The sequence below is a fragment of the Panthera pardus genome, unplaced genomic scaffold, assembly GCF_024362965.1.
Source record: "Panthera pardus isolate Hobbes unplaced genomic scaffold, ASM2436296v1 HiC_scaffold_18, whole genome shotgun sequence".
Classification (NCBI taxonomy): Eukaryota; Metazoa; Chordata; class Mammalia; order Carnivora; family Felidae; genus Panthera; species Panthera pardus.
In genome coordinates this window covers 31,778,842-31,804,812 of record NW_026526743.1, presented here as the reverse complement: position 1 = coordinate 31,804,812, position 25,971 = coordinate 31,778,842, and the positions used below count along the sequence as shown (strand labels likewise).

General features: G+C 53.9%; 2 protein-coding genes across 2 annotated transcripts; one reads left to right on the top strand and one right to left on the bottom strand.

Annotated features, from left to right (window-relative positions):
• Window positions 1-537: 537 nt before the first annotated feature.
• On the bottom strand, window positions 538-7,165 carry LOC128778047 (multiple epidermal growth factor-like domains protein 9). The gene is made up of 4 exons (XM_053906179.1): window positions 6,956-7,165; window positions 5,937-5,996; window positions 3,500-3,726; window positions 538-3,029 (listed from the first exon to the last, which is right to left on the bottom strand). The coding sequence occupies exons 1-4, from the start codon at window positions 7,163-7,165 to the stop codon at window positions 2,549-2,551; spliced, it is 978 nt and encodes a 325-aa protein (XP_053762154.1). The 3' UTR covers window positions 538-2,548.
• IRX3 (iroquois homeobox 3) lies at window positions 6,403-9,907 on the top strand. The gene is made up of 4 exons (XM_019455921.2): window positions 6,403-7,430; window positions 7,617-8,736; window positions 8,919-8,985; window positions 9,458-9,907. The coding sequence occupies exons 1-4, from the start codon at window positions 7,164-7,166 to the stop codon at window positions 9,510-9,512; spliced, it is 1,509 nt and encodes a 502-aa protein (XP_019311466.2). The 5' UTR covers window positions 6,403-7,163; the 3' UTR covers window positions 9,513-9,907.
• The last annotated feature ends 16,064 nt before the right edge of the window (window positions 9,908-25,971 follow it).

The window sequence follows — 25,971 nt, the reverse complement described above, 5'->3', positions numbered from 1 at the left end:
TCCATTCCCAAGCAGGGATAAAGCATCCTTGACCTGAGCTGTAGTTTTGCCCAGATCCTCTCCAAATATTTACATGAACTGTAAGGATCGAGGTGAAGGGAAAACCCTACAGCCTGGCTGCCCTTTCCCTTCCTTCAAGCCGGGGGCTAGTCTTCAAATACCTCCCTTCCAAGCTCCCAGCACCACCTTCCCAAATCATAGTTAAGAATATCAGATGGGGTTCCAGTCGGGACTTGGCCAAGTTCTCTAAGCCTCAGTTTCCCCATCACTAAGATAAGGGCTAGGTCATACCTCAGGTTTGTACAAATTAGAGAAAGGCACTTCTTTTCCAGTGCAGCCCCAAGCCAAGGCACCAGCTTGATGAGCACAGAAAGACTGGAATTCAGGACCCTCTTCGCCCCTCAGCCGGGTGCCTTTGTTCAGTGAGCAACCTGCACAACCATTCAGGGCCACCCTGGATAGTCTCTCTTTGTAGACTTTATGTGTGATACTGTTTAACACTCATTATTTGTGACAATCCTTAACACAATTATTGGGTAAATTATAATAAGGCAACACGTTTTTATTCAATCCTAATTTTTTTTTTTACATACTCTTCAACAGAGAATGATATTAACTAAACCCTACGGTGCTGTGGCCTTTGGGGTCCTCAGTATGATTTCTCTTAGAGGCAGAGAATTAATATTGTTGAGGAATAAGAAGCATCCCCTTTTCAATTCTCCCATCTCTTCTGAAAAAGATGCAGTATTTAATAATTCCAACACTTGCTAATCAATACACACACACACACACACACACACACACGCACACACCCTCTCGAAGTGATTCCCGAGCAAGCACCGTGGCTCAAATGTTTTAGATCACTTGCTTTTAGTTGTTTTTTATCTCTTCCCATTTCCCTTTATGGTGAGTAACCCCCACTTTTCAATTTACAGTAGCCGTATCAGGTTTTCTTTCCCAAAACATGTATTTAAGTATTTAAAATGAGTCAACTTAAGGAAAAATGTTAAACAATAGCAGAGGTGGTGGCGGAGGGCTTGAAGTTTGGGAAACTCAACACCGTTGACTCCAGACAAGCCCAGATCCTGATGTTTTCTCAGCTTTCCCAGTTTCGAGTTGGGAGGAGGCCGGCGGATGAGGGCAAACTGTCCAACACCCAGAGGTTCCCCGCTCGCTGCGTCTGGAGCTGGGCATCCAGGCCTTTCTGACTGTTCCAGCAGTCGGTTCCCTCTGAGCTCGACTGGGAATTTGCTCCCTGCAAGTCCTGACTTTCATACACCTTCACCTCTTTGAGAGGCAGGCCCGGTCTGTCTCCTGAGCTCTGGGGACCTTCTCAGAGAGGGACATGCCCCTCTAGAATGACTGGGTCCTCCAGGTCGGCTCTGTCAGGCTGAGCCCAGGCCGGAGCCCAGCAGGGACAAGGCAGGGGCCTGTGGCAACCTTCCCTGGCCCAGCGAAGCCGCTGCGCCCTTCCAGATTAAGGAGTGAGTGGAGCCGGGGACACAATGAGGCTGTGTTTGATCCCGCGACGTGTCACTCATTTCAAACAATTCATTGCCACTAGACGACGACGTTGTCAGGCACTAATTTCCTGGTGGCGCTCCATCACAGGCCTCGAAGCATCAGGGGAGGGGGAGGGGCAGAGGCCCACGGGTCTGGGGCGCGAGGGAACCTTCTCGAGCGAGGCGGGGGTTCCCGTAACGAGGCTTTAATGAGGGGAGCGCGGCCCGCCTTTGTGGAGAAGCCCGAGGAGGCGGCGGCGGCCGGGCCGAGCTCTCCGAGAGGTCACTTCCTCCCCGGGGCCGAGCACCCGCGATCCCGTTGAGGGCCAGCTGCGGCCACCAGGCCGGGCGCCCGCTGCGGGCTCTCTTGGGCCCGCGCCACCCTCGCCGGCCCGAATTGCGGCCGGAAACGGAGTATTTCATGCAACAATGCAAACGCGCTCATTACCATCTCCTCAATATGCATGAAGAAAATGCACTAGGCTGGCCGAGCCCCATCACCCGGCTCCGGCCTCGGCATCCAATAAGGCGACATATTCATCTCCCAAGATGGATGAGGAGGGGGCGCCGCAGGGAAGGCAGATCCACGGGGGGGGGGGGGGGGGGGGGGGGGGAGGGGACACGTCCCGGGGAGGAAGAGGAGAAGAGAGAAAATACAAGCGCAGCAGAGCCTGAGACGCAGACCAAGGAATCGGAGAAGGAAATAGATTAGGATGAACGAAAGAAAGAAAGGTGGATGGAGAAATGAGGGTGAGGGCGAGGGACAGTCACAGAGGCAGACAGGGATAAAAACAGACAAAATAAGGGAAGGGGCAAGGAGCAAAACTGAGAAAGTAACTGCGAAGTGGTCCAGAGGAGCGGATTAAAACCACGAAATGGGGAGCGCGCGGAGGAAAGAATGGAAATGAATGAGTTAGAAATCGAATACCCAGAAAGTGGGACAGACAGACACAGACGGGGAGAGGAAAACAAAGGAGAGGGAGGCAGTGAAACTGCTCAAGTCAGGTGGAAAAAGGATGATCGTGGAGAGGTAAAGAAAAATCAGATCACTTGCGCTGAAGGCCAGGTTTTCGATCCCGGCCATCCTGGGCGCTGCGAGTCGCGGGCCGCTCGGAGACGGGGGCCGAGGGCCAGGTGGGGACGCGCAGGGGCGCAGCGGGGAGCCAGGGGCCGCCAGCCGGCCTCGCAACCCTCCTTGGGCTGCCCTGCAGGCTCCGGGGTGCCCAGGGCTGACTTGGGGCCCACTCTGCGCGTCGCGGCCCGCAGCCGCCGCGGCCGGCCAGGCGGCCTCTCCCTCGCCGAGAGCAAAGTTGGCAAAGTTTCTCCCAAAGTTTCCCCGACGCTTCTCGGGACGCAGGACCGGCTCCGAGGCCCTGGCGGCTGGTGGGGAGCGGCAGCCCGTTCCGGGGCGGCTCTGGAGGCCGCCGGCCCGCGCCTCCTGGGATGCCCGGGGTCCGGATTCTGGCCTGATGCAAATCGCTCCCGGTGAGGACGCCAGGCCACGCACTCCGGGTGTCTGCAGGGCTGCTAATAGCGGAGAGAGAGAATGCGGGGGAGAGAGAGAGAGAGAAACAGAGAGAGAGAGAGAGAGAGAAGAAAAAAATATTCTCAGCTCAATTTAAGTCTCATGGAAAGGGCTTACAACTGTAATTAAATCATTAAATTCTTGTCTACGCTTCACAGAGCGGAGAGAAATTAACTTCCCACCAACCTCATTTTCTATTTGAACATGAAATAATGATTTTCTGCCCGTCTAATTACAAAGCCAACATCTGATCAAGCCAGCATCCAGAGGGGATTATCACATGCACGAGTATTAGACCTCATTACCAGCTTGAGTGCAAAATTATTACATCTTGTAATTGGATGGTGAGATTTATATACAGATCGGCCCGGTTTCTGTAAGATTGTAATTACAAGCTTCGTTGGTTAGCTACTTATCAGAACTTTGCAGGAAAACAAAACAAATGACTGAGGAAAACGAGCATTTCATTAACCTGTAACCCGAGCGCGGGGGAGGGAGCGGTGGGAGCGTGCGCCGCGGCGTCTGCAGGAAGCGGAGGGATCGCCGGCCGCACTGCAGCCCGGGGATTTCGGTTCTGGGAGAGAAGGACTGAAGATGGGCCTCGGCGGGGAGACCTAGGGCGACAAGCGGCGCCCCTCGACGGGGACGCGCGCGCACCGTGGGGCTGGGCGAGGAGGGGGCGGGAAGTGGGCCTGGTGGCTAGCTGCTGGCTTTCAGCGCGCGGCGCTGCCCTTGAGCCTGGCGGGCCGCGCGGCCCTGGGCGTACGTCGGGCCGCGTGGCCCCAGGTGCGAGTCCAGCGAACGCTGCTGCGTGCACCAAACGTGTGCTAGGGACACCCTCTCCGTGCACTGCCACACTCTGGGCCGCGTAGAGAGAGCGCCTACAGCAAGACTCCGAAGCGCTTTGTGCGCCGGGGACGTTGGAAGAAGGCGAAAAGACGGAGAAGCTTTTGTGTGCGGCACGTTTGTGCGCGCGTGCCTTTCCCAAATCAGCTTCCCGTGCACCTGCTTTTCCTCCCTGTGCGATGTGTGCCACTTTGACCTCATCCCTTGGATTAAAAAGCTCTGGAAATGGTTCGGCTGTCCTCGAACCCCAGAGTTCAGTCCGGAGCCGGGTTCCGTTGGCCCGGTCGAGTTGGGGAGCCAGTGCCACGTCGGGGCTCGGCCGCCTACGACGCTGAGTCCCGACGTGAAGCGCGGATCGCCCGGGCCAGGGCGGGGCTGATCTCTGCCGGACACTAGGGTAGCGAAGAGGCCGCTTCCGCCCGGGACCTGGGCGCCTTCTTGAGTACGCGTATGGGTTTGGAGGGGGGGTGCCTTCGAGGCTATGAGCGCCCCTAGACCTTCGTGGTTGGGTCACTGAGAACAACCTCGTCCCTTTCCTGGCCTCTTTCCCGCCTGGCTCCACGCTGCCAGGTCAATAGTTGGTTAATGCGGAAGAAGCGTCTCCGGGGCTCATGGTTTTTCTCTTAGCCTTCTGGAAGAGCTGAGTTAAATAGCGAGCGTTTCATCCGGGCATTTACAGCGCAGCCCCAGAGTCCCCACCTCGGAACCTAGCTCTTGGCTCGCTCCGGTCTGGCGCCGCCACTTTGCACAAACTCTAGGGTTCAGGGCCGTCGAGGCTCGAGGTCTGACACCTAGGAAACAGTCCGGGAAATAATGTTACCCTCAATTTTGTCACCCTGAAATCTTCCGCGGAGAAGGTGAACCTCATGACTCCCTATGCCATTTGGCTTCGAGGTTTAACTGTAAACGAAATCAGGCTCCGGGGAAACATTTCAAAGCCAGAGCTTCCCTGGTATCTCCTCCTCTGGGGAGACTCCAGCTAAGGCCAACGCCCGGTATCTGGAAGAGAAGCAGGTGGGGGGAGGATATGGGAAAGAGCTCGACCGGATTTGAGGAATTTGAAAAGGCCACACAAGTCAGTTTCCCCAGTTGACCCCAAACCTGGCCGCCCCCAAACTTTCCCTTGTCTTCCACCCCATTTTTCTCTGGAGCCGCCGCTGGGTGCCAAGCCCCGTGGAAAGAAGGCGGGGGGGGGGGGTGCGTGGGAGTGATGGGCGAGGTCAAAACTGGGAGTTCATTCCTCAACTGGACTGCTGCTCTGACCAAAAGATAGACTGCTGCTCTGACCCAAAGCTGCTCTGACCAAAGATAGCCCGGGCCCCTCACTCTGATGGAATTCGGATTCAATTGCCCTCTCCATCAGCGCGCGGCGGCCAGTTTCCGCCTCGAAGCCCGAACTGGCCACTCCAGGACAGAGTCACCGCCTCCGTGTTGTCCCCGGAGCGCTACCGCTGCAGGTCTGGCCTGCGCGTCAGTCGCAGCCGCGGCCTAAAGCTTTTAGCCCAGAGCCTCTACGATTCCGGGAATTTCAATCCCGCTGTCGGCTGCACGCCCTAATCCGTGAAGGTGGGCGTTCGGATACTGGGATTTCAGGTTTGATTTAGGAAATATTGCACTGTGGAACCAAAAGTCTTGCCTCCCATCCCCACCCGAGACGGTGATAGGATCCTTACAGAAAGAAAACGTGTCGGCACGGTGATCGGGGAGCAGGGGAAGGGGTAGTGAAAGCAAGGATGTCTACAGACCGAAAATTCCAACATACAAACTTCTCGGAGCGCTCTGGGAAAGTTCCCGGAGCCTCAGCCACCGGCTCTCTGCTCCTCCACCATCGCACACCCGCTTAGGGCACCGGCAGGCGCCACTTCCCAGTCGTGGCTCCCCAGGATCCCCGGGGCGGGAGGGGGGAGGCGGGTGTCCACACTTCAGTCCCGGCAAAGGCAGAGCCCGCCATTTCTAATAAGAGATTCGCACCCGGACACAGGAGGCGTTAAAGTGGCTGGGTAGGGGTCTGTTTCGCTCCCCTGGGCAATGAGATGGCCTTTGAAGAATCGACCGGGGCGCACCCCTTCACCCTTCGCGAATTCTTCTAGCTTTTTTCCTACGCCGCGGACAGTGCCTGGAGTCTAGAGGTGCGAGCCGAAAAAGGGTCCGGGCCGAGGAAAGCCCCAGCGCCTGCCCTGGACCAGGATCTGGTCCCGACCCAGGCCCCGCGCTGGGGCGGGGGGAGAGGTACCGAGGGCGGGCAGCGGGGAGGGGCGAGCTGACCCCGTCCTAACCCGCGTCCCCAGCGCCTCCCGCTCCCCCTCCCCGCGCAGGCCGGAGGGGGCGGGCAAGGACTCCCAGCGCCCGGGCTCGCGGCCCCGCCCCGCCCCGCCCCGCCCAGCGCGCCGTATCCTCCGGGGTGGGCGGCCCCGCCTGGAAGGCGCCCAGGCGATTGGCGACTCGGGAAGGAGACGCGAGGAAAAGTCGAATAAGAGGGCGCGACGTCAGACCCGAGATTTGGGGAAGGGCAAGGGAGGAGGTGAGGGCGGGGACGGACACACAGACTTAGACACGGATCCACGGACTCACACCCCCCGCACAGCACCCTAAGTGTCCCCAACTTTAGGCCGCCTGAGCCCAGGGCGCCGAAGCCAGGGCTGGGGGTGGGGGTGGGGGGGAGTGTCGTGGGAGTAGAGAGAGTGAGATAAAAACAGGGGTGAAGAAAGAGTGAAGGGAGCAGAAAAGGGAGAAGAGCAAAAGGAATAGAGAGAACGGGAAAGGAGAGAGAAAAGAGTTTCCGATCGTCCAGGAGAGTGAAGGAGCCCGAAGGAGCGGAAGCGATCCTAGGGGGAAGAGGAGCGCTGAGAGGAAGGGGAGAGGAAGGGCGAGGAGGGGGAGTACAAACTAGAGGAGGGTGAAGGAAGCGAGGCGCGACACTGCTCGGGGAGAGGAGGGCAGTGAGGAGCGAGGCGCGGGCAGAGGCGGCTCGGACTGCCGAGAGGAGGGAGCGCGGCGCAGAGAGGAGGGGCTTGCGGGCCCGTAGAAATGTCAATCAGAGCCCGGAGCCCCGGGAATCTCCGCCAATCTGTTCGGACCTGACCTGGCTCCTCGCCGCCGCCGCCGCCGCCGCCGCCGCCGCCGCCGCCGCGGAGCAGATCAATAGGCGAACGCGGAGCGCTGCGCAGCGCGGGAGGCAGCGCGGCCCCAGCCCGGCCCAGCCCCCGATGCGCGCAGGAGCCCGCGGGCGGCGCTGAGCTGGGCGGCCCAGGGGGCCGGGCCCCCTCTCCGTCCGTGCCCCGCGGGCCACCATGTCCTTCCCCCAGCTCGGATACCAGTACATCCGCCCGCTCTACCCACCCGAGCGCCCGGGGGCCGCCGCCGGCGGCGGCAGCGCTGGAGCCCGGGGCGGCCCAGGAGCCGGAGCCTCGGAGCTGGCCGCCTCGGGGTCCCTGTCCAACGTGCTCTCCTCCGTGTACGGGGCGCCCTATGCCGCGGCGGCTGCGGCTGCCGCCGCCGCCCAAGGCTACGGTGCCTTTCTGCCCTACGCCGCCGAGCTGCCCATCTTCCCGCAGCTGGTAAGCGCCCAGGGAGCCGGAGTGGGGCGGGGGGAGGGTTGGAGCTGGGGCGCGGGACGAGGTGGAGCGCGCGGGAGTAGACTAGCGGGGCCCAGGCCGGGAGGGTGGAGGCGGCGACGGCCAGGGCGGCTAGGGCTCACCCGCGCTCCCTCCGCGCGTGTCCCTTCCTTCTCCATGTGCGTACAGGGCGCGCAGTACGAGCTGAAAGACAGCCCGGGGGTGCAGCATCCGGCCGCGGCCGCCGCGTTTCCGCACCCGCACCCCGCCTTCTACCCGTATGGCCAGTACCAGTTCGGGGACCCGTCCCGTCCCAAGAACGCCACCCGGGAGAGCACCAGCACGCTCAAGGCCTGGCTGAACGAGCACCGCAAGAACCCCTACCCCACCAAGGGCGAGAAGATCATGCTGGCCATCATCACCAAGATGACCCTCACCCAGGTGTCCACCTGGTTCGCCAACGCGCGCCGGCGCCTCAAGAAAGAGAACAAGATGACTTGGGCGCCCCGCAGCCGCACCGACGAGGAGGGCAACGCTTACGGGAGCGAGCGCGAGGAGGAAGACGAGGAGGAGGACGAAGAAGACAGCAAGCGCGAGCTGGAGCTGGAGGAGGAGGAGCTCGTGGGGGAGGAGGAGGACACGGGGGGCGAGGGCCTGGCGGACGACGACGAGGACGAGGAGATCGATTTGGAGAACTTAGACGGTGCGACCGCGGGGCCTGAGCTGGCCTTGTCTGGGGCGGCACACAGGGACGGCGACCTCGGCCTGAGACCCATTTCAGACTCCAAGAATAGCGACTCGGACGACAGCTCGGAGGGCTTGGAGGAGCGTCCACTGCCCGTGTTGAGTCTGGCCCCGGCGCCACCGCCGGTGGCCGCGGTTCTGCCGTCTCCGCCCTCGCCTCCTGCAGGCCTGGACCCCTGCGCTCCCGCACCACCGCCCGCCTCAGCCCTGCAGAAGCCCAAGATCTGGTCCCTGGCCGAGACGGCCACAAGCCCGGACAACCCGCGCCGCTCGCCTCCGGGCGCGGGAGGTTCTCCCCCGGGGGCAGCCGTCGCGCCCCCAGCCCTGCAGCTCTCTCCGGCCGCGGCAGCCGCCGCGGCTCACAGACTCGTCTCGGCGCCGCTGGGCAAGTTCCCCGCTTGGACCAACCGGCCGTTCCCAGGCCCTACGCCGGGCCCACGCCCGCACCCGCTCTCCCTGCTGGGCTCGGCCCCTCCACACCTGCTGGGACTTCCCGGAGCCGCGGGCCACCCGGCCGCCGCCGCTGCCGCCTTCGCTCGGCCGGCGGAGCCCGAGGGCGGAACAGGTGACTACTGAGCGCCGCAGCGGAGGAAGGGGGTGGGTTCTGGGGGTCGCGCCGGGGCGGACGGAGATGGCAGGACCCCGGGGGGCGCGGGGCGCTCTCCACCCGGCGCCCGCCTCCCGCGGCCCTGAGTGCCGGCGTGGAGCTCTCTAAAGGCCCTCCTTTTTCTTCCCCGCTTGCCTTAGATCGCTGTAGTGCCTTGGAAGTGGAGAAAAAGTTACTCAAGACGGCTTTCCAGCCCGTGCCCAGGCGGTAAGAGACCCCGCGGTAGGGGCGGACGGTGGGAAGAGCAAGTGGGGGAGGAACGAACGCGGAGCACTGGAGGCTTTTGCCCCCGGGGAATGCAGCCGGGACGTGCTTTAAAAAGGGGACCAGACACACACTCCTCCGTAGTGCCCGCGGGCCCAGAGAGGCCTCGGGCAATCCCAGCCCGGCACCCGGGCGCGGCCCAGGGTACGGCGCGGTAGGAACCCGGGCCCCCGCCGGGCCAGCGGCGACTCTGGGAAGCCCACCTGGCGGTCTTCGAGCCGGGACCTCGGGTCCCTACTCCTTCCCAACCTTCTCTAGCTAAACCGAAAGCCCAACATCTACAGCTGGACATCATCTGACACTGAGACACCTCCCAGTCCCCCGGCCTCAGTCCCAGGTTGGGTGTCCCAAATCCTAGGCAGCGTCGGTGCCCCGAACTCTCACTTCCTTTGCTACCACTGCTTCTCTCTTCCAGGCCCCAGAACCACCTGGATGCCGCTTTGGTCTTATCGGCTCTCTCCTCCTCCTAGTACTTATTTTTAAAAATTTTCAATCGTTGTAATAATTGTAAAAACAAAAAACAAAAAACAAAACTCTCTGTATAGTTATGACTTGTAAGCATGTCCGTGTATGAATACCTAAGAAACAAAACTAAGCAAAAAGAAAAAAAAGAAAAAAAAAAAAGAAATAAACCAAGTTCCCTCAGTCCTCCCCAAGTGGCTTCTGTACCCCACATTAGCTGAGTTTGTGAGGGTTTTTCTGGTTGATGTTGTTCGGTTGATTTTGGGAGGTGGAGTTGCCGTGAGAATAAGAGTGTCTGACTTTTTTTTTTTTTGTATATACAGAAAAATGTACATATGTGTGAACCAAATTGTACAAGAAAGTATCTATTTTTGGCTAAATAAATGAGCTGTTGCCACTTTGACTATAACCTGCCTGTCTGCCCGCCCCCCCCCCTCCACGGACGGATCTATTTGGTTTTTGTTTTGTTTTGTTTTGTTTTGTTTTGTTTTGTTTTATCCGCTGCCCCCGCTCCCCATGTTTGAAGAGTCGCCGGAATCAGCGGGAAAAGAACGACAGTCAGGACCCAGGACCGTGTGATCACAAGAGTGCAGAAGCCAAGGAGACACAGAGGTGGCGGGGCTGGGGGCACCGCTGGAGGTGAGGCAGTTGGAGAAGTAGCTGGGGTGCCCCAGGGAAAGGGCAGAGGAGACAGCTGGGGGGAAACCGGAGAAGATGCCCTCCGAGGAGCCTGGGGAGTTGGGCCCACCCGGTCGGTCCACTGGATCAACCCTGGGGTTTGGGGCCTGCTCGGATGGCATGGCAGAAAGACCCAGAGAAGGGTCTGGATGCAGAAAGGTTAGGTTGGGGGGTTCTCATCAGTCCCGCGCCCCCATTCTTAGATAGGCACAATTGAGGCTCTCTGAGTCTTATGTCAGGGCATGTGCAAGTTCAGTTCAAGCCCTTTCCAACCTCGCTGCACCCCCAGACTCCTCCTTACAGATGCGAGGGTGAGGGGTGGCGGTGAATAGGGGTTGCCTACGGAGGAGCAGCGACCCGGGGATGCACAGCATTTCCTCTTAGTGACCGTGCCCAGCCCGAATTGAGAGTGGGGGCACCTGAGTCCCGGTGGCCTCTGTGCATCTTGGCACCCCAGCGGGTTTTACCCCAAGTGCCCTGGAAGGATAGCTTTCTAGGGTGCTGGTGGGGGGTGCGGGGGTGTTGGGGCCTGTGTACCTATCCAGCCAGGATTCCGGCTTGGGGCCTGTCAGGGGGTGGGCGCGCCGGGGGGAGGGAGCCGGGAAATTTGGGGCTGGAGCTCCCTCTACAGGACAAAAGGGCCACTCAGCGCCTGCCTCGGCGGCCTCTCCAGCCAGGCCTGGCCTGGCTGCCCGCTGGCCGCCCCGTCCTCGCCCTCTTGTTTTCTCTTTCAGTCCAACAGCCTTGCCCAACTTTGATTTGAACAAGTTGTAGGGAGCACTGGAAAAGTGCCGCCTTGGGCACGAAGTGGGGGGTACCTTTTTTTTTTTTTTTTAATTTTCCTCCTCTTTGGTTAGTCAATTTAGTTAGTAAATTTTGTGGTTAGTAAGTTTCGTCCCGTGTGGAGCCTGTGACAGTCTCGTGGCTCCCCTGGGAGGTTTGGGCAGGGCTCGAATGTCTGAAGCCACAGAACAAAGCACGGAATTGTATGTATTGTACAGCTCCAGGTTCCGCAGGAGCCTGGTCCACATGGGGACCCATCCAGGCTGGGGGGGAGTGGGGACAGCTGCCAGCGGGCACCCCCCCGGGAAACCCCAGCGAGGGTGGATAGGCGGGGTATGGTGGGCCCTCCAGGGGCCAGTGGGTCTGTTGGTGGCCAGTGTGTTAGTCCGTGGCCTTTCACAGAGGCCTGGTGAAGCAGAGGCTGACATCTGGGCAAAGACATTCTGAGGCTGGGACTCCCCCTCCGGCCCCTTCCCCAGAGGTGGGAGATGTTTCTCCGGCTCCCTCCTCTCCCAGCTCTTTATTAATGGTGTTTACAGGTCCAGACTCCTTCCCAGGACTTAGATACAGGCTGTGGTTCAGCTCAGGCCCTGGCCCCATGGAACAGGCTTCAACTGCCTGGGTGGGCCTTGAACCTCAGAGGCCAGGGCCTTGGAGCCAGGCAGAGGCCTCCGCTAATCAGCATGAGTGTCTTTAGGGGGACAGCACGCCTGATAGCCTGTCAGCTATGGCCTCACAAGCTTCTCTGTCGCACAGACCTAGCTCCCCAGTCTATGTCCCGTGAATCTCTGAGCAGATAATTAACTTCGCTGTGCTGTATTTCCTCATCTGTGCAATGGGAATAATCATGCCTACCCCGCCAGGTGGATGTGCCCACGAGAGACAGAGACTGTCCAGGCCTGGCATGTGGTAGTGAGGGTGACATAGCTTTAGTATCACTAACGTTCTATTCTAGAATCTCAGTCCCCTCTCTTCGACTCTGGACGGGATTCAGCTCACCCGCTCCCATCAGCCATAACAGTGAGGCGTCTGCCTCCAGGCATCTCAGGACCCAGCTTGACCCAGGGAGAAAGGAAACTCCCCAGGCAGGGGTGATCGGGGAGAGGGGTGACGGCAGAAGTCCGGCAGCCTTTCCACACGGAACGTCAGCCCAGGGAGGAGAAAATGCATCTGGTCACAAGGAGAGGGGTGTGGAGAGGCCAAGCCGAGCTTGCGGAGGTCAGACCCCCCGTCCTCGGTGGCTGTGCCATGAAAACCCCACGGCCTGCTCACCTCTTCAGCCCGGCTCATTCCCAGGATAATGGTCCTTGGATGAGACCAGTCCCGCCCCCCTGAAGGGGCAGTGTGTGGACGTGCTGAGGAGAGCCGGGAAAACCTGGGAGTGGGGAGTGGCCACTCCCGTGTATTTGTAGCCTCTCGGTCGCACGGAACACACAGGCCCTTCAAATGGCCCCAAAGTGACCCCCAAAAGGTAACACCGTCCAAACAAAGAAACCTAAAAAAGGGGAGAGGAGGCCGCTCCCCTCCACATTCACCAGGGAGCTGGTTCCGGGTCCTCCTCCCCGAACCGTCCCCTCGTCCCTTCCCTCTCCCTCTTTTCAGGGACCCCAGACACTGCCTCCATCCATCCTTTATTGTGTGGCCCTCAAATTTTAAAAGGGGAAAGGAAGCCGGAAGGGCAGGGCTCCCAGAGAGAAAGAGACACACACAGAGAGAGAAGGAAGCCAGAGAGAGAAGAGAGAGAGAATACATGGGAATCTTACCCTGGGTCCTGATTAAGCTTCAATTAGAAATAAAATATGTCAATCACTCCGCCTGGAAGGGGTGCCGGCTGTCGTGGCTGGTTATGCAAAGCACGCCAAGGTGTGTGGGGATAATCAATTAGGTCAGAGGAAGGAGTGTATGTCACCACGTCCCTCATTATCTGCATGCAGCCAGAGGTGGGGGTGCATCACCGGGCCAGCGAGCCAGAGGAGAATAAAATTATCTCCCTAAGTGACGGCCCATTCGCGGTTTCCGATTGAATTTATTTTCACTGGAATACAGGGAGGGGGAAGCCGGGTCCAGGCAGAGGGCAATATGGAAAAGTGAGTGCAGCAGAGGCTTCCCGGAGGGGAGAGGGTGCTTCGGCCACTCACCTGTCCGAGGTGAGGAGCGAGGAGAGGGCTGGTGGTCTCCAGGCCACCTGGAGGGTCCCCTGTCTCAGGCCTGAGTTGTGGAAGGTTCAGCAGCAGGGATCAAAGGCTTGGGTAGAAATTGGATGCCAGACGCCTTCCCTGATTTGTTGGGACTTTCCATCAGGAACTCCAGCATGGGGCCTCATTATTTGTATCCTTCGAGAAATGTTCTCTGCGTCCTGTAACTCCCGGTTGCACGTACCCCTGCCTCTACCAAATGACAAAGGACAATGGCAGGTGTGTACCAATTGTGTCTGTGGCCAGAGATAACTCCGACTCGAGTGGAGGAAAGTGCCATCCCGACTCGGGCCTCCAACTTCACCGTCTGCAACATAGAGGGGATCGGATTAGACGAATTTGTTCCAAGCCAAAGGTCTCTAGTATGAGGCGTAAATGGAGGGGGCCCATAACCTCTCCAGCTACTGTCTCCAGATCCTGATTTGCCACTGTCTTCGGATCCAGCCAGCCAACGTGACCACATCGAAAGTGTCCGTCTCTTGCATGGCCAGCCTAGCGTTAATGCACCTGCTCCCCTCAGAATGGAGGCTCCAGCCCCTCCAAAGATCATCCTGATTGTTTGCATGGGAACCCCGCCCCCCGCCCCCGCGGCATCTCTCCCTGATGGCAGAAGGGGTGAGTACCCAGGGCAAGATGGGGAAGAGGTCCTAAGATAGAGCAGTGGTTCTCCACTGGGCGGTCCCCAAGCTCCCAGGACACAAGGCAATGTGTGGAGACATTTTCCAATCGTCACGCCTGGATACGGGTGCTATTGACAGCCGCTCACACCAAAGATACTGTCCCACGAGGCACAGGCCAGCCCCGCCAACAGAGAGTGATGGGGCCCAAGATGTCAACAACGCCGCCGTTGAGAAACCTAGAACCCGAGGGAGGGGAGAGGTGTCTGAGGGCAACTACAGCAGATGTTTTCTCCCAGAAACCACAGCTCTGTGGAAAGACACGTTAAAGAAGGAGTGGGGCCGCTTTTCTGCTCTTGAAAAACTTCTGGCCCCGGAAGGGGGCAAGGGGGATGAGAAAGCATCAACAGGAAACTTTGCCAGCCTGAGAAAAAGAAAAGTGGGTTTCAACTCCCTGAGCCTCTGGAGGTGGGGCCGTCTCAGGACAGAGAGATTGAGAGAGAGAGAGAGGGAGAGGGAGACAGAGTCATCTCCAAAGAGGATGTGTGTCTGGAAAGTTGGGGCCTTTCTCCCTGGATATTTATATCAGGAGCAGGTTACGGGAATGTTCTCACAGATGAAAGCCCAACTCCTGTGGTTTCGCCTCCTAATTATTGCCACCTCTTAACTGCTGCCAGCCTTTCCTGCACTTAAACGCGTCTATTTATTTACTCGCTTATGTTACCCCGGGGTGCCTGTGTGCGTGTGTGTGCCTGTGTGTGCGCCTGTGTGCGTGGGTGTGTGTCCCGTGTCAGGGAGCAGGAAGGAGACAAAGGCAGGGTAAAGTCTTACTCGGGGGGCTGGGGCCCGTCTAGGCCGGGAAGGCTGTGATTTCATGGCTTTTGTGCCCCTGGCGAGCCCCGCAATCTCTCACTGCTCCGGGCCGCTAACAAGTGGGCCCACAGCCCTCCGGGGCCTTTGGAGTTCACTCATCTGAGAGATTGGGCTTTTCTCAGCCGCTCAGATTTATTTTGCTAAAGTTACAGGGCAATTATGGAAATGCGCCCTTTGAAGCTGGGCTGATTTCTCTTTATTTTCTTCTCCCTGACAAAGCAGCACTTCCCTGCCTCTTGTGGGCTTTTTTTTTTTTTTTTCCCTTTCCTGCTCTCTCTCTCTCTCTCTTTCCTCTCTCTTTTTTTTCTGATAATTCTTAGATAGCGGGAGTTTCCAGGGGTAATTTGAAAAACATCTTTTGAACAGTGATAAAAATGTGTGTAGATTAAAATGATGTTTACTATTGATTTTAACGTTATGGGTTGTGTGTGTGTGTGTGTGTGTGTGTGTGTGTGTGTTTGTTTTAATGGGATTCTGATGGCCAGGTGGGGAAACATGAATTAATGATAGCAAGAGACAGGTCTCCCATGCCCCGGTTGTGGGCCGGGGACAGTCTCGCCAGCCTGAGGCCTGGAGTGGGGAGGCCCAGGGCAGCCTGGCAGGCCACCTGGTTGGCCAGCAGACTGGCCCAGCCACCTGGGGCTCCCCCCCTCCCCGCGCCCCCGGAATGCATCCCTCCACAAATTTAACAGGATGGACACCCTGATCCCCTTTCCTCACACCTCAGGAGTAAGAGGCCCAGACCCAACAGGGCTGTGTTTTCTGGGCTTTGTACATTATTTATCACTGGAGCGCGGAATCTGGAGGCTCCGTGTGAACCAACCCAACTTATTCCTCTTCTGTCGCCCCACTTTGCTTGACTTGACGCAAGGGTGTTGAGGAAAAGTGTCTGAGGCCAGATGGTGTTGTCCTCCGTGTTCGTGAGGCCTTCGATGGAGAATGTGGCCTGCTCAGTGTGTGGGAGCCTCGGTTTCTATTTTTTCGAGTGGCTTTGAAGTTTTCTTTGTCCATATTTTTCTTTGCTCCTCCCTCCCTCCCTCCCTTCTTGTCTTTGGGGGCGAGTGGCTCATTATCTGTATACAAACACCAACGGGAAGTCTCATCACCTTCAAGAGCTGGGCGTCGGCCTCAGCGGCCAGAGTGGGGGCCTTTCCACCTCCTGTTTCCTTTACCTTATTTCAAAAAATAAAACAAATGGGGCCCCTGGGTGGCTCAGTCAGTTAAGTGTCTGACACGGGCTCTGGTCATGATCTCATAGGTCGTGAGTTCCAGCCCAGGAACTTAAACAGGTCAAAAGCACGGAGCCTGCTTGGGATTCTTTCTCTCTCTCTCTCTCTCAGAATAAGTAAACAAACTTTAAAAATTAAAAAATAAGTAAAATACAATAAAACAAATGAAATGGAGTCCAGTGCTTACTAATTGATAGGCCTGACCCCTCACTGCCCTAACCACTTTCCATGAATTTTAGTTAATGTTCACAACCCCCCACCTCGGGGGGACCCAGTGAAGAAATTAAGGCTTAAAGAGAAGTTCAGCTTAAGAGACTCTTCTGGTACCAGGCAGAACATTCCATAGGGTATGCTCCTGTCTGAATGTACAAGGGGCTGGTGTGGTTGCCTCAAGGAAAAGACCCCGGCAGCTGGGGGTCAAGGACAGCAGGAATATTTTTCTGTCTCTGTCCCTTTGCTCCCTTTGAACCGTGTGAACGTGTCAGTTCTTCAGAAAGCTTTTTTGGTTTTTAAATAACTGACATGTGCGAGAGCGAGGAAGTGTGTGAGACACAGACAGACAGACAGAAAGCAGCTTCCCTGGATCTTACATCATTCATTCATTCACTGACACCCCCCCCCCAGATAGTCCTCAAGTACCTGTATGTGGGGGACCGTGCCCCTTCGGGTGGTCCCTGCCATCAAATTGCCTTGGATCCGAGCCTGGCTCCAGTGCTCCCCGACGGTGACCCCGAGCTTCGGACTGCCCCTCTCTGAGCTTTGCTCCCTCATAAAACAGAAAGAGTAATTATAATTTTACCGCCCTCGCTGGCTGTTGAGAGGATTAAAGGAGTTAATCTGCACTTGGGACAATGCGCCATGCATAAGGATTTGCCTCGTGCATGTGAGTTACCTAATAAATTTACAAATATTATTTGTATTCATTATCCCACCAACCTCGGGCAATAGGTATGAGGGTCCCCGTTTTCTAGCTAGGTAAACCCCAACTCAGCCGTTCAACAAGGGAGAGCCAGCATTCTGATCGAGATGCTCGTTAGCTCTGGAGTCTGTCCCTCAGCTGTGACACCACTTTGCTCCTGCGCCACGAGCCCCCCTGCTTCGCTTGGGCCTGAACCTGTCCTGGGTGGGCCGAGACCCTATGTAGCCCCCGTATGCCCCCCTCTCACTGCGGCCCACCGTTCCTGCCACGGAGCCAGTGAAATGAGAGGGCGTGTGAGTGGCTGTGTCCCAGGGAGGACCTTGCAACCTGCTGTCTTTAAGTTAAAAACCCGGGGGGCGCCCGGGTGGCTCAGTCAGTTAAGTGTCCGACTTCAGCTCAGGTCATGACCTCACAGTTTGCGAGTTCGAGCCCCGCGTCGGGCTCTGTGCCGGCCGCTCGGAGCCCGGAGCCCGCTTTGGATTCTGGGTCTCCCTCTCTCTCTGCCCCTCCCCCGCTCACACTCTGTCTCGGTCTCTGTCAAAAATCAATAAACATGAAAAAAAATTAAAAAGAAATAAATAAAAAGAAACACGTAAGAATTTGAAGTAAGTACAGGACAGGATGAGGATCTCTGTCCACTCGTTCAATTCCTTCTCACCTTCTGTCCTGGTGGAAAGGGGTTTTCTGTAGAGTTCTGAGCCAGCGTTTTCCTAGAAGAGGCCATCTGTATTAGCAAAAGAAAGGATAGTCCTCCTTCCAGCGCTTTCTACTCAGCACTTTCTACAGTAGCAGCGACAGGGGAGCTTGTTAGACGTGCAGACCTCCAGGCCCCTCCCAGAGCCACTGAATCAGAATGTGCATCTTCCAAGGATTCCGTGTGTGACGGGTGTGCATAGTGAAGTGTGAGAAGCGCCAGTCCATAAGCTCTTTGCTAAAGCATGTGGCCCTTCCAGAATGGAATGTTCTCGAACATTCTCTGGGACTTGGACCTCCGTGGGAGGGGCAGGATGGAGGATGCGGGAAGGAGGCGGGGGTGGGGGGGCAAGGAGGAGGATGGGAAGAAATGAGAGAGGTCAAGGCCAGGGGTTGACCTGCAGCTGAAGTTATCAGGAGTGAAGACATATTTTGCCCCTTCTTCTATCTTTAAGCATGGTCCAGGTTGGCTGTGAGTGACACTGGGCTCCTCGCGGCCACAGCCTCTGCCCACAAGCCCTTCCAGATACTTCACAGCACGGGGGTATACCTAGAAAACGTGGGTTTTGTTAATAGCTGGTTTCCTGCAGCGTGCCTCGCCGCTGATCCCCACTAAACTCGGGTGCGTCTCCTGAAGAGAGGGGAGAGTCCACATGAAGGTCTGTGTTTGTCATCTACTGCCACATAGCAAGTCACCCCCAAAACACAGTGGCATGAAACAAGCACGTTCTGCTTGTTCCGTTGTAAAAACCCGAGGAAGAGCTCTGATTGGCTCAACTCGGTCATGTGTTTGTTGCTGGGCCAATCACAATGGCCAGGGGCGTGGCAGGAACAGGAAGTTGAAAATGAAGGTGTTCCCTTCATAGAAAGGGCAGACAATGGTTGAACTCCCAGGTGAGTTTGGTCCCCAAGTCGGGTTCTGCACTGCCAGTAGGAAGTTGCTCAAAAAAAAAAAAAAAAAAAAGAGAGAGAAAAGAAAGAAACCTGGGGAGTTCCACCATCTTGGGAGGGCAACAAAGGACAGAAGAACAGGGTTGGCCTGGGGGACCTTCTGGGGACCCATGTTTTGCTTAAAGTTGATATAACTTTAGGGCTTGGCATCCCCCTTTTCCCCCCGTTATCCCTCTACCTCTCTTCCCCTCTTATACTTGAACTTGAGCTGGAAGACGCACCTTCTGGCTGGGGATTCTCTTGGCCCTGGGTGCATCCCAGGGCCTCGGATTAGTGAGCACTCGGGAAATAGTCACTGACGGCCTTGCTGCTTTGCACTGTTGTGATACCGTTAGGCTTTTCCTCACTTCCCTTCCGGTCGTTAGGGAAATCTTGTGCAAATATTTTATAAGATGAGAATCATTAAGCTGTCTAAATGCAAATGTGATTTTATAAAAATATTTTAACAATTACAAAATATAACAAGTTTAAACACAGTTAATTATAAAGCACAATCACCACATTTTCATACATGTGGTCCCAAAGCAAGCACTGAAGTATAATCATTATCAAATATGGTAAGAGCGGGGCGCCTGGGTGGCTGAGTCGGTTAAGCGTCCGCCTTCGGCTCAGGTCACGATCTCACAGTTCGTGAGTTCGAGCCCCGCGTCAGGCTCTGGGCTGACGGCTCAGAGCCTGGAGCCTGCTTCCGATTCTGTGTCTCCCTCTCTCTCTGCCCCTCCCCTGCTCGCTCTCTGTCACTCTGTCTCTCAAAAATAAACGTTAAAAAAATGAAAAAAAAAAAAAAAAGACGGTAAGAGCTGCCCTTTGTTCAGTTCTGCCACGTGATAGGGACTTGTCCTCAGCTTTTCTATGCAAAGTCAGCAAGAGAATATGGCTTGAAGGCAACAGTCATTCCATTTGTAGTTGTCCCGTGTCCTCTCCCTGCCATACCTGAGCACCCTAGATATACACCTCCTGAGGGTGCAGTCAGGACTGTTCGTGAGGGCAGACAAGGCTGGGGAGCACTGTCACATGCTCTCGCTGATTTTCCTAAGATGCTCCTTTATTATCCACATACCATCCAGGCCAGGAGGTCTCCACACCGGGGTCTGTCCTCCCGGCAAGGCTCCTGACCTTTTGTGTCCTGGAACACAGCAGAATAACAAGATGGCATGGCCCGGCTGGAAATAGTACTTGGGAAAAGGCCATAGGCTCGACTGCTTGCTCCGCAGCACGCAGAAGGGCCGTTGCCAAAAAATATAATTATCCAGAAATGTGGAACAAAGACACTGCAGGAGAAAGGGGCTGAGCAGAAGGGCGGTGGAAGGCGGGCAGAGACAGAGCCGGTCTGATGGGTGGGCGGTGTCCCTCTCTGTCAGTGGCAACCTGTGACCAAGGAGTAGGAGACACCACAGCTGGGGTAGACTGGTCTGTCAACTAGGAGCTTCTAAGGAAGCCGTCTGACTATACAACCCGTCCAAGAAAGAGGACCCTTCCATCCTGCAAAGTTGTGGATGGTCAAACTCACTCTGCCAAGGGAGATTCACAGAGTCCCTCCTAGAGGAACCCACCCAGATAATCTCCCGGGTCCTCAGATGAGACATTTGTGATGGGAGCAAAAGATGGGCTACACGTTTGCCTGGGGAGAAACCACAATGGAATGTTCTTACCTTGCTGCCTCTGAGACCTTTGGCTCACAGGCTTTCAAGCAACTGCTAAGCTGATTCTGAGTCAGGACCTGCGCTTGTTCTGGTCCTCACTGGCGGGATTGTTACAGGACACTGGCATTTCTCTTCACTCCAGCAACATTCCTTGGAGCTACGCTACAGGATTATTAATAGCAAGTTATAGGGCCTCCCTGTGTCGATATTAGTATCGCCAGCCCTGAGGACGTGTCATAACACCAACACGTAGGTGTGACATTGAAACTATTTAACACCTGGGACCTCACTGGCATCAGAACTGGCAGGGTCCTGAGGCCTTCTGTTGTGCCAGGCATTGGCAGGTCAGTTTGTGAGTCATGGGAATGTCTGGGAGGTCCCAGAAAAGAGCCGGAGCAAAAGAGGGGACACTCGGGGATCTCAGGGTGGCACTGTTTACTAACTGGCATGGAACTATTTCCATATTTTCAAGACAGAAACAGTTGGATACCCACCCGCAAAAGAATAAAGTTGAATCCCTTTCTTATTCCATACACAAAAATTAACTCAAATGTGTCATTGGGGGTGGCTGGCTGGCTCAGTTGGTGGAGCATGCCAATTTTGACCTTGGGGTTGCAGGTTTGAGCCCCACGTTGGGTATAGAGATTACTTAAAGATTAAAAAGTCTTTAATTTTTTTTTTAACGTTTTATTTATTTTTGAGACAGAGAGAGACAGAGCATGAACGGGGGAGGGGCAGAGAGAGAGGGAGACACAGAATCGGAAGCAGGCTCCAGGCTCTGAGCCATCAGCCCAGAGCCCGATGCGGGGCTCGAACTCACGGACCGCGAGATCGTGACCTGAGCTGAAGTCGGCCGCTTAACCGACTGAGCCACCCAGGCGCCCCTAAAAAGTCTTTAGAAAGTGTATCATAGACTTAACTGTAAAAGCTAAAACTATGAAATTCTTAGAAGCAAATACAGACATAAATCTTCACGACTTCGGGTATTGTAAAGCCTTCCTAGACGTGACTCCAAAACACAAGTAACAAAAGAAAAAAAAATAGATACATTTGACTCCATCAAAATGTAAAACTGTGCTACAAAGGACCCCATGAAGAAAGCAGAGAACCAACAGAATGGATGGAATTTAATATTTGCAAATTATATATTTGATAAGGGAATTGTATCTAGAAAATATTTAAAAAACCTATTGCAATTCAATAATAAAAGAAAGATAACCCAACTTAAAAATGGGCAAAGTCTCTGAATAGACATTTCTCCAAAGATGATATATAAATGGCTGATAAGCACAGGAAAAGATGCTCAACATGATTGATAATCAGAGAAATGCACATCAAATCCACAATGAGATGTCACTTCATGCCCATGAGGACGGCTGTGATCAAAGAGTCGAAGAATAACAAGTGTTGGTGAGGACATAGAGAAACTGTAACCTTTATACACTGTTGGTGGGAATGTAACAAGGCACAACCCCTTTCAAAAGCAGATGGACAGTTATTCAAAAAGTTAAACATAGTCTTTAAATGACCCCCAATCCCACTCCTAGTTACGGATTCAAGAGAAATGAAAACACACATCCACACAAAAACTTGTACATGAATCTTCACAAGCAGCATTATTCATAACAGCCAAAAAGTGGAAACAACCCAAATGTCCGTCACTTGATGAATGGGTAAACAGCATGTGGTCTATCCATACAACGGAATCATATTTAGCCATTAAAAGGAATGAAGTACTTATCTGGGCTGCAGTATGGATGAACCTGGAAAATTGTGCTAAGTGATAGAAGGCAGTCATAAAAGATCACATATTGCATGATCCCACTTACGTGAAATATTCAGAATAGGCAAATCTATAGAAACAAACTGATTTCCTAGGATTGTTCCAGCTGGGAAGAAATACAGAGGGACCGCTAATGGGGACAGGGTTCCTTTTTGGAGCGATGAATCTCTTCTGAAATTGATGGTATGATAATTGCCCAACTCTGTGAGTACAACCGAAGATTGTACAGTTTAAATAGGTGAACTACAATTCATGTGAGTTATACCTCAAGAAAGTCATTAGACATGCCCCACTGGCCAACATATAAACATACTACTTACAGACAGCCCCCGAAATGTTCAGATATGCGTGTGTGCACGTGCACACACACGCACACACACACACACACATGCGCGCGCACACACACACACACAAGCAAATACAAGAAGAAGGAGGAAACTGATGTGACATAAAGAGCTGTGAATATATTTTCCTCTAAGGCTGGTAATGGAGAGTGAATTTTTGTTCAAAGTTTTGGCATAAGAAGTCCTGCTGAAAACACATATAATTTTACCTCCCCAAAATAATAAAAAGCTTTTGTAACTTCAAATATATAATTACGTTCTGGAACTTTTTTATATGGCAAGCTGCCTGAGTTGTCCCCATATCCTGGGTACAGGGACAGGATTCCATGGGACAGTATTTGAAGGGAGACCCACATGGGACTTCTAAAAGGCTGGTGCCGTCTCCCCCTCAAAAAGCAGACGACTTTCCCCCCACACCAGCAAACTGCTCCTGCCTAACACCAACCGAAGAGAGGCGATGGGAGAAGGTGAGTTCCAGGAATTAGAGTGCAGGGATGTGGTTCTGTGTGCAGGGAAGATGGGGGCTTCTGTGACACACACCAGGACCAGGGCAGGGGAGCCCGGGTTGTACACTGTGGGGAAGCTGGGAAAAGCTGCTTGCCAAGCGGATGAAACCCGTGTCTCTATCAGGAGGGGCCCCTCAAGCCATCAAATACACTCACGTGTTAAACGCAACTCCAGACGACATGTGTCCCGGTTGGGGAAAGCCACGTGGCCTTCTCAGTGGCTCGTCCTTTATACCGCTGCAAGACATCACGACCACGCACTCTGCTATGGTGACGAGTACTATTTAGCATTTGTTGAGCGCCATGATAAGTATCTACATGCTTATCTCCTTCGATCCTTAAAGCCACTCACTAGGGTCAAAGCTCTCATCATGCCCTCTCTGCAGGCGGAGGACTGAGGTGTAAGGGGCAGAGTGAAGTTCTGAACCCAGTTCTCTGCCTAACGCCCCTGCCAAACTGCTCATCAGTTATGCGTCAAGGGCAGGCGCTCTGACATTCACAAACTCATAATTAGGGGAAGGATGGCAGAGGAGAGAAGAAGCTCATTCTTGTCTTTCCTTGGCCGTTGTGAATTACTGTTGAATTCAGAATCCATTGTTGACTTACTGTGGAAACTCTCGAGAAGCAACCTTTCGGTGTACAAGAAAGGGTAGAAGAGAACTAGCCCAATCCAAGATACAAGGAGAGGGTAGATGGGGGGGGGGGGGGTGTTATATTACACTGAAAAAGTCTTCCTGCACGTGTTCAGGGAAGACAGGAGGAGCAGTGGGTAAGTGAGGAAGACAGCAGAACAGAGGCGCCCTCCAAGGCTGGGCCAGCCCCCTGCCCTTGACCCCACCAGGGCCCAGGTAGACGCCTCCTATCTACTGCTTCAGCATTCTCTCACAGAGGGCACGTCCTCCTTCTCTTTTCCTTCCCCCTGTACCCACATCCGAGACCTGTCCCACAGATGAATGAAAAGGGGTTTCGGAAACCCATTTGCCCAGCGTCGACCTGAACCACACTAAGAGGTAAGAAGGCTACAGGGCAAGACAGAACACCAGCCGCGGCCAGGCAGACCGGGTTCCCGCCTCACAAGCAACTCTAACAAGCCGTCCACTTTGGTTTCTTACTTTTAACGTTTTTGTTTCGACATACTTCTAAATTTACAGAAAAACTGCAACATTTGTGTAGTGGATTCCCATAAACCCTTCACCCAGATGCCCCAGATGTAAACATTTTACCATATTTCTCTCTCTTTCGCATCTTAATATAGACATGCAGGGATAAGATAAATACTTGTATAAATATAAAAGTATATATTTATATAGAGATATTTATAGTATATATTTATAACTATATAGATATATATCTATATTTATGCAAGTAACATATATGTAAATATAAATATCTACATATAAAAATACTTACATATTCTACAGTACATATATACAAGCATATATGTACCCTATATGTGTATTTATTCAAGTACATATGTATTTATTCTCTCTATCTCTCTCTATATATATACACTATATATATATATATATATATATATATATATACTATACACACACACACACACACACACACACAACCTATATATATAAATTGGTATCTCCAATTCCAATCCAGCACTGAAGAGTTCATTAGATACTTCTGCTCTCCATACATGTAACCCCCTTCTCTGTTAGCAAGCGACCTGGCTTCCACTGTGCACAATTTATTTCCTTATTTGCTCAATTCCAGAATACCCAATAAGTATTTTCAGAATGGCTAACCGATACAACGGCAAAAGAGAAGCCAACTTTCAAGAGTTAAAGACTCGCATTGAGCCCTTTTGTCTCTCACCCAAATGCTGTGTCCCCAAATCACAGGGGTCGGCCCCTTCCTCTCAGGGTGGTTGCATGTTTCATTTGAAATATAGTTCAGGTCATTTGTTTCCACTTGTATCTCATTTTAAGATTTTCCCCCAACCGTGATGATTTTACTCCTTTTTTTTTTTTTTTTTTTTTGGAGTGCATGAGATACTATCATGATTCCCCAAGTCAGAACGATACCAAAAAATATATTAGAGAGGCTTTGCTTTCTCCCATTCTTTCTGTTTTCAACCCCATTCCCACGCACTTCTTTCTACCCAATCTCATTTTCTGTTTTATCCTTCTAGCAGTTGGTTTTTCCTCTGCGCAAATATTTTCTTTCCCCCCTCTCCTTCCCTACACAAAAGGTAGCATCCCGCTTGAGCAATACCCCCGGACAGAACTCCATTGGATGGACAGCACCAATCTCCTGTATGTGTATATTTAGATTGTCTCTGATATTTTTTTTATTTTTGGAGACAGAGAGAAAAAAAAAGAACATGAATAGGGGAGGGGCAGAGAGAGAGAGGGAGACAGAGAATCCCAAGCAGGTGCCATGCTCAGTGTGGAGCCGGACGTGGGGTCCAACCTCACAAACTGTGAGATCAGAACCTGAGCCGAAATCGAGAGTCGGATGCTCAACCGACTGAGCCACCCAGGCGCCTCTAGATTGTTTCCAGTATTTTGCGGTTGCAAACAATGCAGCGACAAAGAACCCTGTGCACACCTATTTTCACATTATTAGAATGCCATCCACTTTTAAGTGTTATGTATCAGTAAGGATTAGATCCAGCTGCATATACCAGAAAACCCCAAATAACAGAAATATATAATGGGTTATTCCTATATACATGAAAGAAATCCAGAGGGAAACAGTCCAGGGTTGGTATATTGGCTTCGTGGTCGTTGGGGACCCAGGCTCCTTCTGTCATTGTTTTCTTCCATTCCTAGCATTCTGTTTCCATCCCCACAGTTACCTCGTGATCTAAAGTGGGTCTCATCTCCTGCCATCACATCTTTGCCCCAGGAAGAAGGAAGGAAAGGGGAAAAAAAGGGCGTTCCTCAGGGATCACCCTTTTATGATGACATTCTGGAAGAATCTCTTAACAACTTCTATCTGCATCTCATTGGCCAGCATTGAGTCGCATACCCACAAGGGACACTGAGGAAAAGAGTCTTACAGCGGGCCACACTACTGTCCTCAGTGATTAGGGTTCTTTTGTTGAGGAAACAGGGGAGAATGGTGATTGGCTGGGCGACTAGCCATCTCTCCCCTGTGTTACTACAATTAACTTTCCAGCCCTTCCGCTCTACTTACAACCTGTAAATCTTTTGTTAACAAGAGTGAAAAGAAAAAGTCACCTCTCTCCCTAGAGTACTTCGGGACAATTTCAGGAGCGTTTTCATAGCACTGA

Coding starts and splice junctions, on each gene's coding strand:
- IRX3 (XM_019455921.2), top strand. CDS start 7,164: ATGTCCTTCCCCCAGCTCGGATACCAGTACATCCGCCCGCTCTACCCA. Junction 7,431..7,616: donor TGCCCATCTTCCCGCAGCTG/GTAAGCGCCCAG, acceptor ATGTGCGTACAG/GGCGCGCAGTACGAGCTGAA. Junction 8,986..9,457: donor TTCCAGCCCGTGCCCAGGCG/GTAAGAGACCCC, acceptor TCTCTCTTCCAG/GCCCCAGAACCACCTGGATG.
- LOC128778047 (XM_053906179.1), bottom strand. CDS start 7,165: ATGGTGGCCCGCGGGGCACGGACGGAGAGGGGGCCCGGCCCCCTGGGC. Junction 5,997..6,955: donor CGGCGGCGGCGAGGAGCCAG/GTCAGGTCCGAA, acceptor TCGCACCTCTAG/ACTCCAGGCACTGTCCGCGG. Junction 3,727..5,936: donor AATTCGCGAAGGGTGAAGGG/GTGCGCCCCGGT, acceptor GCCAGCAGCTAG/CCACCAGGCCCACTTCCCGC.